Here is an 11,209-nt window from a genome sequence, read left to right as displayed (position 1 = left end):
AAATTTCTCAATCTTTTACAAACTGCATTCCCTCTCATATTTTTTAGTCTATTTTCTAACATATCCTCAGCAGGCCATAGGGATTTTTTTTTTTTGTATCAAAAAAAAAAAAAAAAAAAAAAAAAGAGTTTAGACTTTAGACAGTGGCATGTCCTAGCATGGCATTCACCAGTAGAAATAAAAGGCAAGCCACTTACAGAATTTAAAATTTTCTAGGAGCTAATAAAAATTACAAATTTTTATTCTGCATTTTTTTAATATTCTGCATCTTTTTTAGATATTAACTCTTCAAAATCTTTAGTGTATTTTACACTTAGTGCACCTCTCTAGACTGACTGCATGTGGAGAATGGTGACTGTATTGGCTAGTATAATCCAGATATTTCAAGCAGGAAAATTATTTGACCAGATTTGCATCGTAAAAAGAATGAAGTGGGCTAGACAGGAAATATATTAATGAGAGATGATGAAGACTTGGTGTTATAGGGATGGGTTAGGAAAGCATGGAATTAAAAGGTATTTAGTAACCATATATAGCTGATGGAAATAGGAGCCAAAGTGTACCGCAAATACAGTAGAACCTCCATAGTTAACTACCTCCTTAAGGTGGCCTAATTTTCATCGACCAGACGTGTACCACATTGTGCCCGTCCAATAGGCCTACTTCCCATTTAATGTTGACCACCTTCGTATGTTGACCAGTTGTTATAGGCCCTGAGGTGGTCAACTTGCAGAGGTTCTACTATGATTTGACAAGGCCCTGAGTTGAACCCAGCTGTCCTCCAGTACCCTCCCTGCAAGCTGCTCCTTCCTCAGTGGTCACCCTCTCACTCCTTGTGACTCACACAGGCAGAAACCCCGTGCAGTGGGTTCTACCTTCAGAATACCTCTCTGACTCTGCACATCTCTACCCCAACCTGAACTCTGACTAGGACAGGTTTCTCTGCCAGAGTGTTTTGTGTGACTCATTGGTAATACTCAACACAGTTAAACTTAATGTTCCCTGTTTCTGATCCTCCCCAGATTATAAGCTCCATAAAGGCAGGAACTCTCTGTTTTCCCCACACCTGCCACAAGCTTGGTCCATGGTTGGAACTGTCATTTATGTTTAAGTGTAGGCTTGGCAGCCTTTTAGCTTAACATCTGGTTCTAATACTCTATGGAGAATTTCAGTTTCCAATTATCTCTAGCATAGGCAGGTCAAGTGGAAGACATACAGTTTGGGGTCAAGGAACTTGGGCTTGAACTCTGGCTGTGCTATTTAATAGCTTTGTGACCCTGTCCAAGTTATTCAACCTCTCCTGGCCTCAGTTTTGTTATCAGTAAGAAGGGGATAATAGTACTACTACTCTACATTGTTTCAAGAATTGATCAAATGAAATAATGCATGTGTAGTATAAAATACAGTGTGATGTATGACATCTAGTAATTGTTCAAGATTTATTAGTAGATAATATTTTATTTGCAGGTATTTGTTGTCTCACTATGACATAGTTTTTATTAAGCCACTACAGTAATGAGTCTGTTGATAGGATACTGTCACTTAAGTATTAAGTGGTAAGAAATGTAATAAAGTTTATAAAATATCCCAACATCATTGATAAAATATGTCGTTATAATAATAATGTATAAAGCCTTCATATTAACAACTAATATGCCATTGACCAAGAGAAATAAGAGCCACTGAAGTAAGTTCTGTGATAATATATTACATATAACACAGGCTAAATACAGAATATTAAAGGGAAATGCATTTTTTTAACTAAAGCAAAGTGATACCTTTTTAGTTCAACAGAAATTGTCTGTTCAAAGTATTTTTAAAATTTCTGACTTGTTCCAATGCACAGAGCATATAAGATATTAACAGTCTCTTCTTGAATACCTGCTATGTATATAACACTCTTAACATGTATACTTTAAGAGATAAAAAAGAAGTATGAAACATGATTTCAGCTCTCCAGGCTCTTATAATCTACTTGCAAGGAAATGTCTGAATCAAGTGAAACAATTTGTGAGTTAAATAAGATAGCATTTAATTAGTTGCTAAAACCAAGGACTGCTTTGAGAATTAGACCAGAAAAGGAGTTAGTCTTCTTAGAATTTAGCTATGAAAAGACCACATTGCAGTAGGAGGATCTGATGTTGTAGGGTTTTTAAAATTCTTTTTTGATGGTTCACTTTGTTATAGAAAATTGGATGAATAGTCATTACACAAAGTATGATAGCAAGCTTTAGAAATACAAATACTGCAGAGTGTCTTTTCAGAATGTTGAGACTAACCGTTGTTGGTTTTCTCACTTTCATAGAAAAGTTGTGATGGAACAGGTGCTATGTACTTCATAGGATGTGGTTATAATGCTTTTCCTGTTGGATCGGAGTATGCTGACTTCCCACACATGGATGACAAGCAGAAAGACAGAGAAATCAGGAAATTCAGATATATTATACATGCAGAACAGAATGCCTTGACATTTAGGTATGATACTTTTTTACATATACTTCTCCTTAAAATATGCCAAGAGTTAGTTGAAATTAGTTTTCTTATCCTTTTCCTAATTCTAAGAAGTTTCCTTTTCAGAAGTATAACTTTGGTAAATTTTGGTCCTCACTGCCAGATCTGAGGCCATTATCACAGATTCTCCAGGCCTTTCCAGTTTATTGAGCAAACCTTTTCTGTTTGTCTCTCTCTCTTGAAACTGCTTGCAAGTCAGCCTCTCCTATTTCTGGCTGTTAAGATCTCCTTTGTTTTCTAAATCCGGACCACACATATTTATATTTATGAATATAGTCATGTGCCACATAACAACATTCCAGTCATCAACAGACCACAGCTAGGACAGTGGTCCCATAAGATTATAATGGAACTGAAAAATTCTATCACCTAGTGACATAGCCACTGCAATGTCCTAGCATGACACAGTACATTTTCTATGTTTGATACACAAACACCACTGTATCACAGTTGCCTTCAGCATTTAGAATAGTAACGCCGCACTGTACAGGTGCGCCGGGGGCAGCAGGCCCCACGAAGCACAGGCATAGGCACGCAGCAGGCCATCCCACCTAGGTTTGTCTAAGAACACTCAGTGATGTTCACACAGGACAAAATCACCTAACAGCACATTTTTCAGAATGTGTCCCCATTGTTAATTTAGATAATTTCCAGGAACACTTCTCAGCCTTTACCTAAAGCAGCAGTTCTCAACCTGTGGGTTGCGACCCCTTTTTTCCATTTGTAACAAGCTGCAATTAGGAAGGTTGTGAACCACTGACCTAAAGGGATGAAGTTAGAGGATTGAAAAAACTGAATAAGATTTGGCTTCTGTCCTTAGAGAGCCTCTAACACAGCAGGCGATACAGCGGACTGCAGCCTCCTAGGCAGTGGTTCTGTGAAAGAGACCAACACAAAGTGCTGAGGACACTCAGGGGCCGCTTCGGACAGGGAGGGAGGTACAGGGGAAAAGGGGTGCATTCATCATTTATGAATGATCTGGCATTCAAGCTAAGCTTTAAAGAATTGCTAGGACCGTGGCAATTAAAGACCCTTCTTCAAAGGAAAGACCATTCTTGTTTCCAGCACAAGTGTGGTCTAGAAGTCGGAAAGCACCTGGTGTGTTGAGCAGCGGGAACATTCCACTGGGGCTGGAATTCGGACATGCAGAGCAGCAGCGCACGATGGCGCGCCCTCTCTGGGCAGCAAGGAGACAGAATGGCTTTGACAAAGCCATGCCTTGGAGATTATGTAGGCAGAGTATTATTTGAACAGAACTTGGATGTGGAAAGCTGGTGGAGGGGGAATTGAAAACAGTTGGCAGGAGCAGCGTGAACCACAGAACCCAGAGTCAGTCCTCATAGCCTCAGATGGCAGCAGCCCTTAGTCCTAAACTACCCCAGCATGCAAAATTTCACCAAAGCTCCCCTGTCCTCAACATCTTCATTACACATTTATCTGCTTCATTTTGTACAAAGGTGCAAATATATCAACTCCAAACTTTTCTTAAATATTCTATGATAGGGAAGGGGTAAGAGAACTATAACTCAAAACCTAACTTTAATATTAGTTTATTCATTTAAGCATTTATTAAATTAGTTTAGTTTTAAACTAAATTTTTTTTAAAACGTATTGTTGGGGATTCATTGAGGGTGCAAGAAACCAGGTTTCACTGATTGGATTTGTTAGGTAAAGTCCCTCTTACAATCGTGTCTTGCCCCCAAAAGGTGTGGCACACACCAAGACCCCTCCTTCACCCCCTCCTTCCCTCTCTCTGCTAATCCCTTCTCCCTCCTCCCTCCTTCTTCCTCTCTCTGCTCTCCCCTCCCCTTGTCATTAATTGTCCTTATATCAAAATTGAGTACATAGGATTCATGCTTCTCCATTCTTGTGATGCTTTACTAAGAATAATGTGTTCCACTTCCATCCAGGTTAATACAAAGGCTGTAAAGTCTCCATCTTTTATAGCTGATTACTATTCCATGGTGTACATATACCACAGCTTGTTAATCCATTCTGGGCTGGTGGGTATTTAGGCTGTTTCCACATTTTGGCAATTGTAAATTGAGCTGCAATAAACAGTCTGTTTTAAACTAAATTTTAAATTAGTTTTAGTTAGTTTAAAATTAGTTTTAATTTTAAAATTAGTTTATTCATTTAAGCAATTGTTAAATACCCATTAGGTACCAAATAGGGCTGGGCCTCTTGGCTACCTTGAGTTAATATCTGATCACACATGGTAGCTCTTAAGGAAGTTTTAATCTATAATTCCAATATTTTAAAGAGGTCGTTAGTTAGAAAGCATTGATTCCCTTTTTATGTCTTTCCCTCTTCCTTTCTCTTTGATGTCTCTTTCTCTTTTCATCTACTTGTAATCTGATACTGACCATCTTACTTAGAATCAGTAAATTATTTTTAGCATAATAATTGTCATGTTTAGGTTGTATTGTAATTTATGGATTTACATTTGAACATTCAGCAAGAATAAGGCTTGAACATACTGTTTATAATATAAAATCTGTTTTTTAAAATAGTCCAATTTGAGTGTTCAAATATTTCTCTAAAAAAAAAAAAAATTTCCCTTTCAGAAACTACCTTATACTTTTATCTTATACTTTTTTTTTTAGGTGTCAAGAAATAAAACCAGAAGAAAGAACTATGATTTTTGTGACAAAGTGCCCATGTGATGAATGTGTACCTTTAATTAAGGGTGCAGGCATAAAACAAATCTATGCAGGGGACGTAGATGTTGGAAAAAAGAAAGCAGATATCTCCTACATGAGGTTCGGGGAACTTGAGGGTGTGAGCAAATTTACCGTAAGTAGATACATTATTTTCCCCTAGCTGTGCTTTCTGTTGTATTAATGTTTCAGTCGCCCTGATGCATATTGTAAATTAGTGATTCCCACCTTTTTAAAGGATTTCAACAAATATTATTACTGAATTTTTTTTTTTATGTGCAAGCACTTACCTACCTGCAAATGTTTGGTTAGGAATCCTCCCCTGGTGAACGTAGTCTCTGCGGAGTTGTACGCGACCGCGCGCGTCTTGAGCCAGCAGGCCTTTGGTGCCATCTGGTGGCTGATGAAAGAACATCTTGACCGGCCTTTTCACGCACCCTCCTCTCTTGTCTTGGTGTGCTGGACAGAGAGGTGAAGATTATTTAGATCACCCTGCAGACACACACACACGCACACACATATATGCACAGAAGACACGTCCCATGAGAGCAATCAGAGGTAAAAAAAAATAATTTCCCCGATATTTTAAAAATAACTCTACTTCTTTACTATTAGGTTGTTAAAAAACTTTATTTTGAAAACAATCTTAGGTACATAAGAAAATTAATAAAAACACTACAAAGAAGTTTTTTCCCAGAAGTTGTTAACATGATACTAGATCATCCTTTTATTTCCTCAAATGATGAATAACTCCATAACCACAATATAAGCACAGAAATCAGGAAATTATCCCTGATGTGTTACTGCCCCATCCCATTCCAGTCCAGGCTCACCAGTAATGTTCTGTACAGCTACAGGATTCTGTCCAAGGTCATACATGGTTTTATGATATGCAGTGGTTTAATCCTGACGTTTAATGTAAACTTTATGTACTAGAATTTTCAGTAGGTAACTGTTTATAGATTTCAGCTTTACATTCCTGTTATCTCTATCAGTATGTGTCCAGAGTACCTACATTTATTTATGTATATGTGTATATATACAGTGTGTACACACACACTTACACAGAGGCTATCCAGAAAGTGTCCAGCTATTACTATTATTTTTCATATTACACAGATGAATATTTCTAATTATTTTAAAGTTTATCATAGTTTGAGAAGAGAAAGGGAGTGATGTGGCACTGAAAGAAGGGAGAGATGAGAAAGATGCCTCTCTTGTAAAACTATATCAAAGCTTGTATCGAGTGAGAGCACTCTCCAGTCATGCGTTTTTGTTTTCTGTCTCTTCTTTCCTCCTAAAGAATGTGGAGAAATGGGTTTTTCAAATTCTCTTCATAAAAATTAAATGACCTTGGGCTGTGTCTGTGGCTCAAAGGAGTGGGGCACCGGCCCCATATACCAGGGGTGGTGGGTTCAAAACTGGCCCCAGCCAAAAACTACAAAAAAAAAACAAATTAAATGACCTAGTTCTTTAGAACTATGAATGATAATCGGTTATTGCCAATTCTGAAATATCTTGCTTACTAGTAGATTTTGGTAGCTTTTTCTTTTCTTTCTTTCTTTTTTTTTTATTTTTTTGAGATAGAGTCTCACTTTTTCCCGCTCGGTAGAGTGCCATGGCATCACAGCTCACCTTGAACCTCAAATTCCTGGGTTCAAGCAATTCTCTTGCCTCAGCCTCCCAAGTAGCTGGAACTACAGGCACCTGCCACAACACCCTGCTATTTTTAGAGACAAGGTCTCACTCTGGCTCAGGCTGGTCTCGAATATTAGCATTGACACCATCCACCACCCACCTCTGCCTCCCAGAGTGTTAGGATTACAGACATGAGCCACTCCACCCAGCCCCTTAGTAGCTTTTCAATTGCTAAGAGAATAAAGAGAAAAATAGGGCAAGAGAAGTAAGAGGAAGAAGACAAAAGGAGGCCTCAGGGGCAAAAATGGGGACAAGAGATGCTTCCTGGAACAGACCCACTCAGGAGGACCCTACTCAGGTACGTTTTGAGAGAAAAGATGTACTCTGGGTTGTTCCCTGTTCTTCTCATGATGATTAGCTCTCCATCCTGCCATCCCTCCCCTCATCTGGCCTGGCTTGAAATATTACCCAGATGGTTAGCTAAAACATCTACTTTTGTAAATTCCAGTGGTTAACACACACTAGTATTTGTTCTAAATTTGAATTTCAATAATGATTATATTCTTACTTCTAGACTGTTAAAAGTTGTATAAGTATCAGTTGATATTTGTTTTTAAGATTTAAAGCAAATTGCAATTAATTTTGGTTGAAAGATTTTTGCTTTTCTTTTGATATGTTACCATGGACCTTGAGATAAGTGGTTGTGTAGTAGGCTGGGCTAGAGCTGTTCAGCACTGTTTTCTTTTCTTTTTGAAATGGGGTCTCACTATGTTACTCAGGCTCATCTAAAACTCCTAGGTTCAAGTAATCCTCCCACCTCTGCCTCCTGAGTAGCCGGGCCTACAGGTATAAGCCATCATGCCTGGCTTAATACTATTTTCAAGAATAGATTTTATGAGTGTGTATATCCATGTCCACTTATGCAATTCTTTCTTTTTTTTTCCTGCTCCATATTTGCAGATTTTTCTCAATTAGGTCATATTACTTTGTATATTATGAAAGTAATATATGCTCATTTTTTTTTTTTTTTTTTGAGACAGAGCCTCAAGCTATCCCCCTGGGTAGAGTGCCATATTACAGCTCACAGCAACCTCCAACTCCTGGGCTCAAGCGAGTCTCCTGCCTCAGCCTCCCAAGTAGCTGGGACTACAGGCGCCTGCCACAACGCCCGGCCATTTTTTTGGTTGCAGCCATCATTGTTGTTTGGCGGGCCCAGGCTGGGGATTCGAACCCGCCACCTTAGGTGTATGTGGCTGGCGCCTTAGCTGCTTGAGCCACAGGCGCCAAGCCTATATGCTCATTTTTGAACAGTAGGAAAATAAAAAAGAACATATATTATCTCACAACTCATAGATGCCACTATTAACATATTGGCCTATTTTCTGTATCATTCAAAATTCTTTAAAAATTGCAATTTTCCAACCTATTTAACCATTTTCCTGTTGTTAGACTAGATTGTTTCTACATTTTTAAAATTATAAAAATTTTTTATGAATATTCTTAAGTGTAAATTCAGGACTATTGGTTTTTAATTTTAATTCTGCCAAAATTAAGATTAAGTTATTTTAAGACATTTTAAGACTCTTCTTTTTTTTTTTTTTTTTTTGTAATTTCTCATTTCTGTTAGGGACCTATCAATTCTAAATGTCCTCCCTTTCTAAGGCTTTTTTTTTTATATGTGGTAAAATGTCTTACATATCACCTCTTCTCAAGGTTCAAGTTGTTAACTAGGTAATCTGATAAACTAGTTGATGTTTATGAAAGAGGCTCCCAGGTAATAGGTACTGAATCTTATCTCCTGAGATAGCGCCCCACGGCCTTTCTGGTTAAGTCCTTAGTGATTTCTAGATAGAATCTAGAAGCCAGGTGAACAAGGAAGGGCTGTGCTGTGAGATGCTGATCACACTGCATTTCCCTTTGCTGCTGATCCAGACTTCCCTGTGACATCTGAGAATTTTCAGGCTTCCTTCTTTCTTTCCAAATCGTTTAGATGGAAAACTATAATCAGAGGAAATATGATATGTGATATTATATGACATAAAATGATATGATGTAAAATTGTAAATAATAGTTTATATAGCATAACAACAGTAAAAGGTAAAGTAATCTTGGTCATATTTTCAGTCTTTAATATCTAAGCCTTCTCCATCTGTTATTAGAATCTGTAGGACCTGGAGATGGAATATGAAGTCATGTTACTAATAATTCCATAGGACTGACTGGGCAGGCCTGGGTTCTACTTCTGTCACTGCTTGTGGTTAGTGTATAATTTGGGCAAGTCACTCCAATTAGTCCTCTGGTCTTCTGCATCCTTACCTGTAAAATGAGTGTTAAGGGCCTTTCCAGTCTCTTTATCCTCTAAGAGTATTGATTCTGGTCCCCAAAATCATATCATTTAGGGTTACTCAGGATGGCCTTATTAGGACTTTGTTGATATGGACATGCTAACTCCTTTTCCTTGTATTTTTTAAAAGCTGTTTTGATATTTAAAAGCAGGGTACTAAAATTCTGTTTTTTAAATCCCCTTTAAACACATAAATAAAAGTCTGTGCCCCCTTACAGTGGCAACTGAATCCATCAGGAGCTTATGGTCTTGAACAAAACGAGCCTGGAAGGAGAGAAAGTGAGTATTTACAAGTCCTGCATTGAGGGTTACTTGGTTGCTGAGGAGAAAGGACATATGGTGATTTTAATGATCAGGTGATGGAAATCATGACATTGATAGACAGAGTATTCTTTTCTACAGGGTAGAGTTTTACTATTCACTTTCTTCTTAAACATTTGTATTATCTACCAGATGTTAGGTGCTATGAAAAGTGCTGATTAATAATTACTCCTGTAGAAACTACAGTTTAATGTAAGTAATGATGTACAAATTGAATTTGTAAATTAAACATATATGAAACAGTAGACAACAGTGCTCTTCTGTACCAAAACACAAGCTTCTTGGGCAGTTAGAAAGGAAAAATATGTACAATTAGCATAGCTGGCTCTATGTCTAAATGATGAGGATGTATACCTTCTTTCAGGTAAAATCCAGGTTGGTCAGAGAATGGAAACATTCCAGTTACTTAAATAATCTGTTTAAGAATCATCAGAGCTACCATATATGAATTACTGGTTTTTAAAACCTTATTATCTGCACATTAACTCAGATATTTGAACATCATATAATCTTTAAGAAATCCTAGGCACATAATTTTGGAAATCAGTGTTACACGGTATTATTTTAAAATAAGTAGCTATATTATCTGCTTGTTTGGGTTCTATGGAAATGGAAGTTTACTGTAAGTTTTCTTGATGATAATAATTTTTTTCCCCTAAACAATCAAGAAATATAAAGGTGAAAATAATTTCTATGTGAATATCTTGATATTCTGTGTTCTAAATTAGCTTTATTTTACTCAAATAGTAAATTAGTTATTTGCGATCTGGAAAAATATAGGTATATATATCTACTGAACTATTGTGTCTTTCATTTTAATAAAAATTATCAGGAAAGAAAAGCAAAAAAAAAAAAAAATCCAAAGAAAGGAAATATATGTATCTGATTAAGAATGTACATTCAATGACAGTGTTTGTGGGGATCAATTAATAATTTCCTGTTTTCCCAAGCATTGTAAGAGATACAGAACTTCAGATAATAGACAGTTTCAGAACCCCAGCAAGACTCAATCCAAATAAAGCATCTCCTAGATACATTGTGATTAACTTTGACAAAGATAAGATGTAAGAGAAAATTCTGCAAGCAGCCAGACGTAAGAAAAGCATCACCTACAAAGGGAGAAATACCAGAATGACTGCAGCTCTCTCAGCTGAAACATTTCAAACCAGAAGAGGATGGTCATCAACTTTCAATCTCCTAAAACAAAACAACTTCCAGCCCAGCATCCTGTATCCAGCTAACTGAGTTTCATTTGTGATGGAGAAATCAAATACTTTAATGATATACAAATGTTGAAGAAATTTGCCATAACTAAACCAGCTCTCCAGGATATTCTCAGAACTATCCTCCACAATGACCAGCACAATGCTCTACCTCCAAAGTAAACTTACCCAGAAATTTTTGAATAAAACCCAACTTCCACAGTGGTGAAAGGATTAAAAATGTCCACTGGATATCCAAAAATCATGACACCCAAAACACCTGGCTTATCAGTTCTCTCAATTAATGTGAATGGTTTAAATTGTCTTCTAAAGAGGCACAGGCAGATGGGCGCCTGTGACTCAAGTGGCTAAGGCGCTGGCCACATACACCTAAGGTGGATGTGTTCAAATCCAGCCTGGGCCCACCAAACAACAATGACGGCTGCAACGAAAAAATAGCTGGGTGTTGTGGCTGGTGCCTGTGGTCCCAGCTACTTGGGAGGCTGATGCAAGAGGATCACTTAAGCCTAAGA

The 11,209-nt window shown here is 37.5% G+C and overlaps 1 protein-coding gene across 2 annotated transcripts in view; it reads left to right on the top strand.

Annotated features, from left to right (window-relative positions):
- The window catches only part of CDADC1 (cytidine and dCMP deaminase domain containing 1), a 54,413-nt gene that overhangs the window by 30,867 nt on the left and 12,337 nt on the right, over positions 1–11,209 (top strand). For both annotated transcript variants that reach the window (XM_012812749.1, XM_023508078.1), the window contains 3 exons: positions 2,306–2,475; positions 5,118–5,307; positions 9,372–9,432. In XM_012812749.1, the coding sequence (XP_012668203.1) occupies positions 2,306–2,475; positions 5,118–5,307; positions 9,372–9,432 (421 nt within the window). The remainder of the gene's footprint in view (positions 1–2,305; positions 2,476–5,117; positions 5,308–9,371; positions 9,433–11,209) is intronic.

This window comes from Otolemur garnettii, unplaced genomic scaffold (genome assembly GCF_000181295.1).
Source record: "Otolemur garnettii isolate 467f Iridium unplaced genomic scaffold, OtoGar3 scaffold00221, whole genome shotgun sequence".
In the NCBI taxonomy this organism is placed as follows: domain Eukaryota; kingdom Metazoa; phylum Chordata; class Mammalia; order Primates; family Galagidae; genus Otolemur; species Otolemur garnettii.
The sequence above is the reverse complement of the archived record's forward strand: the minus strand, read 5'-3'. Positions and strand labels throughout refer to the sequence as shown.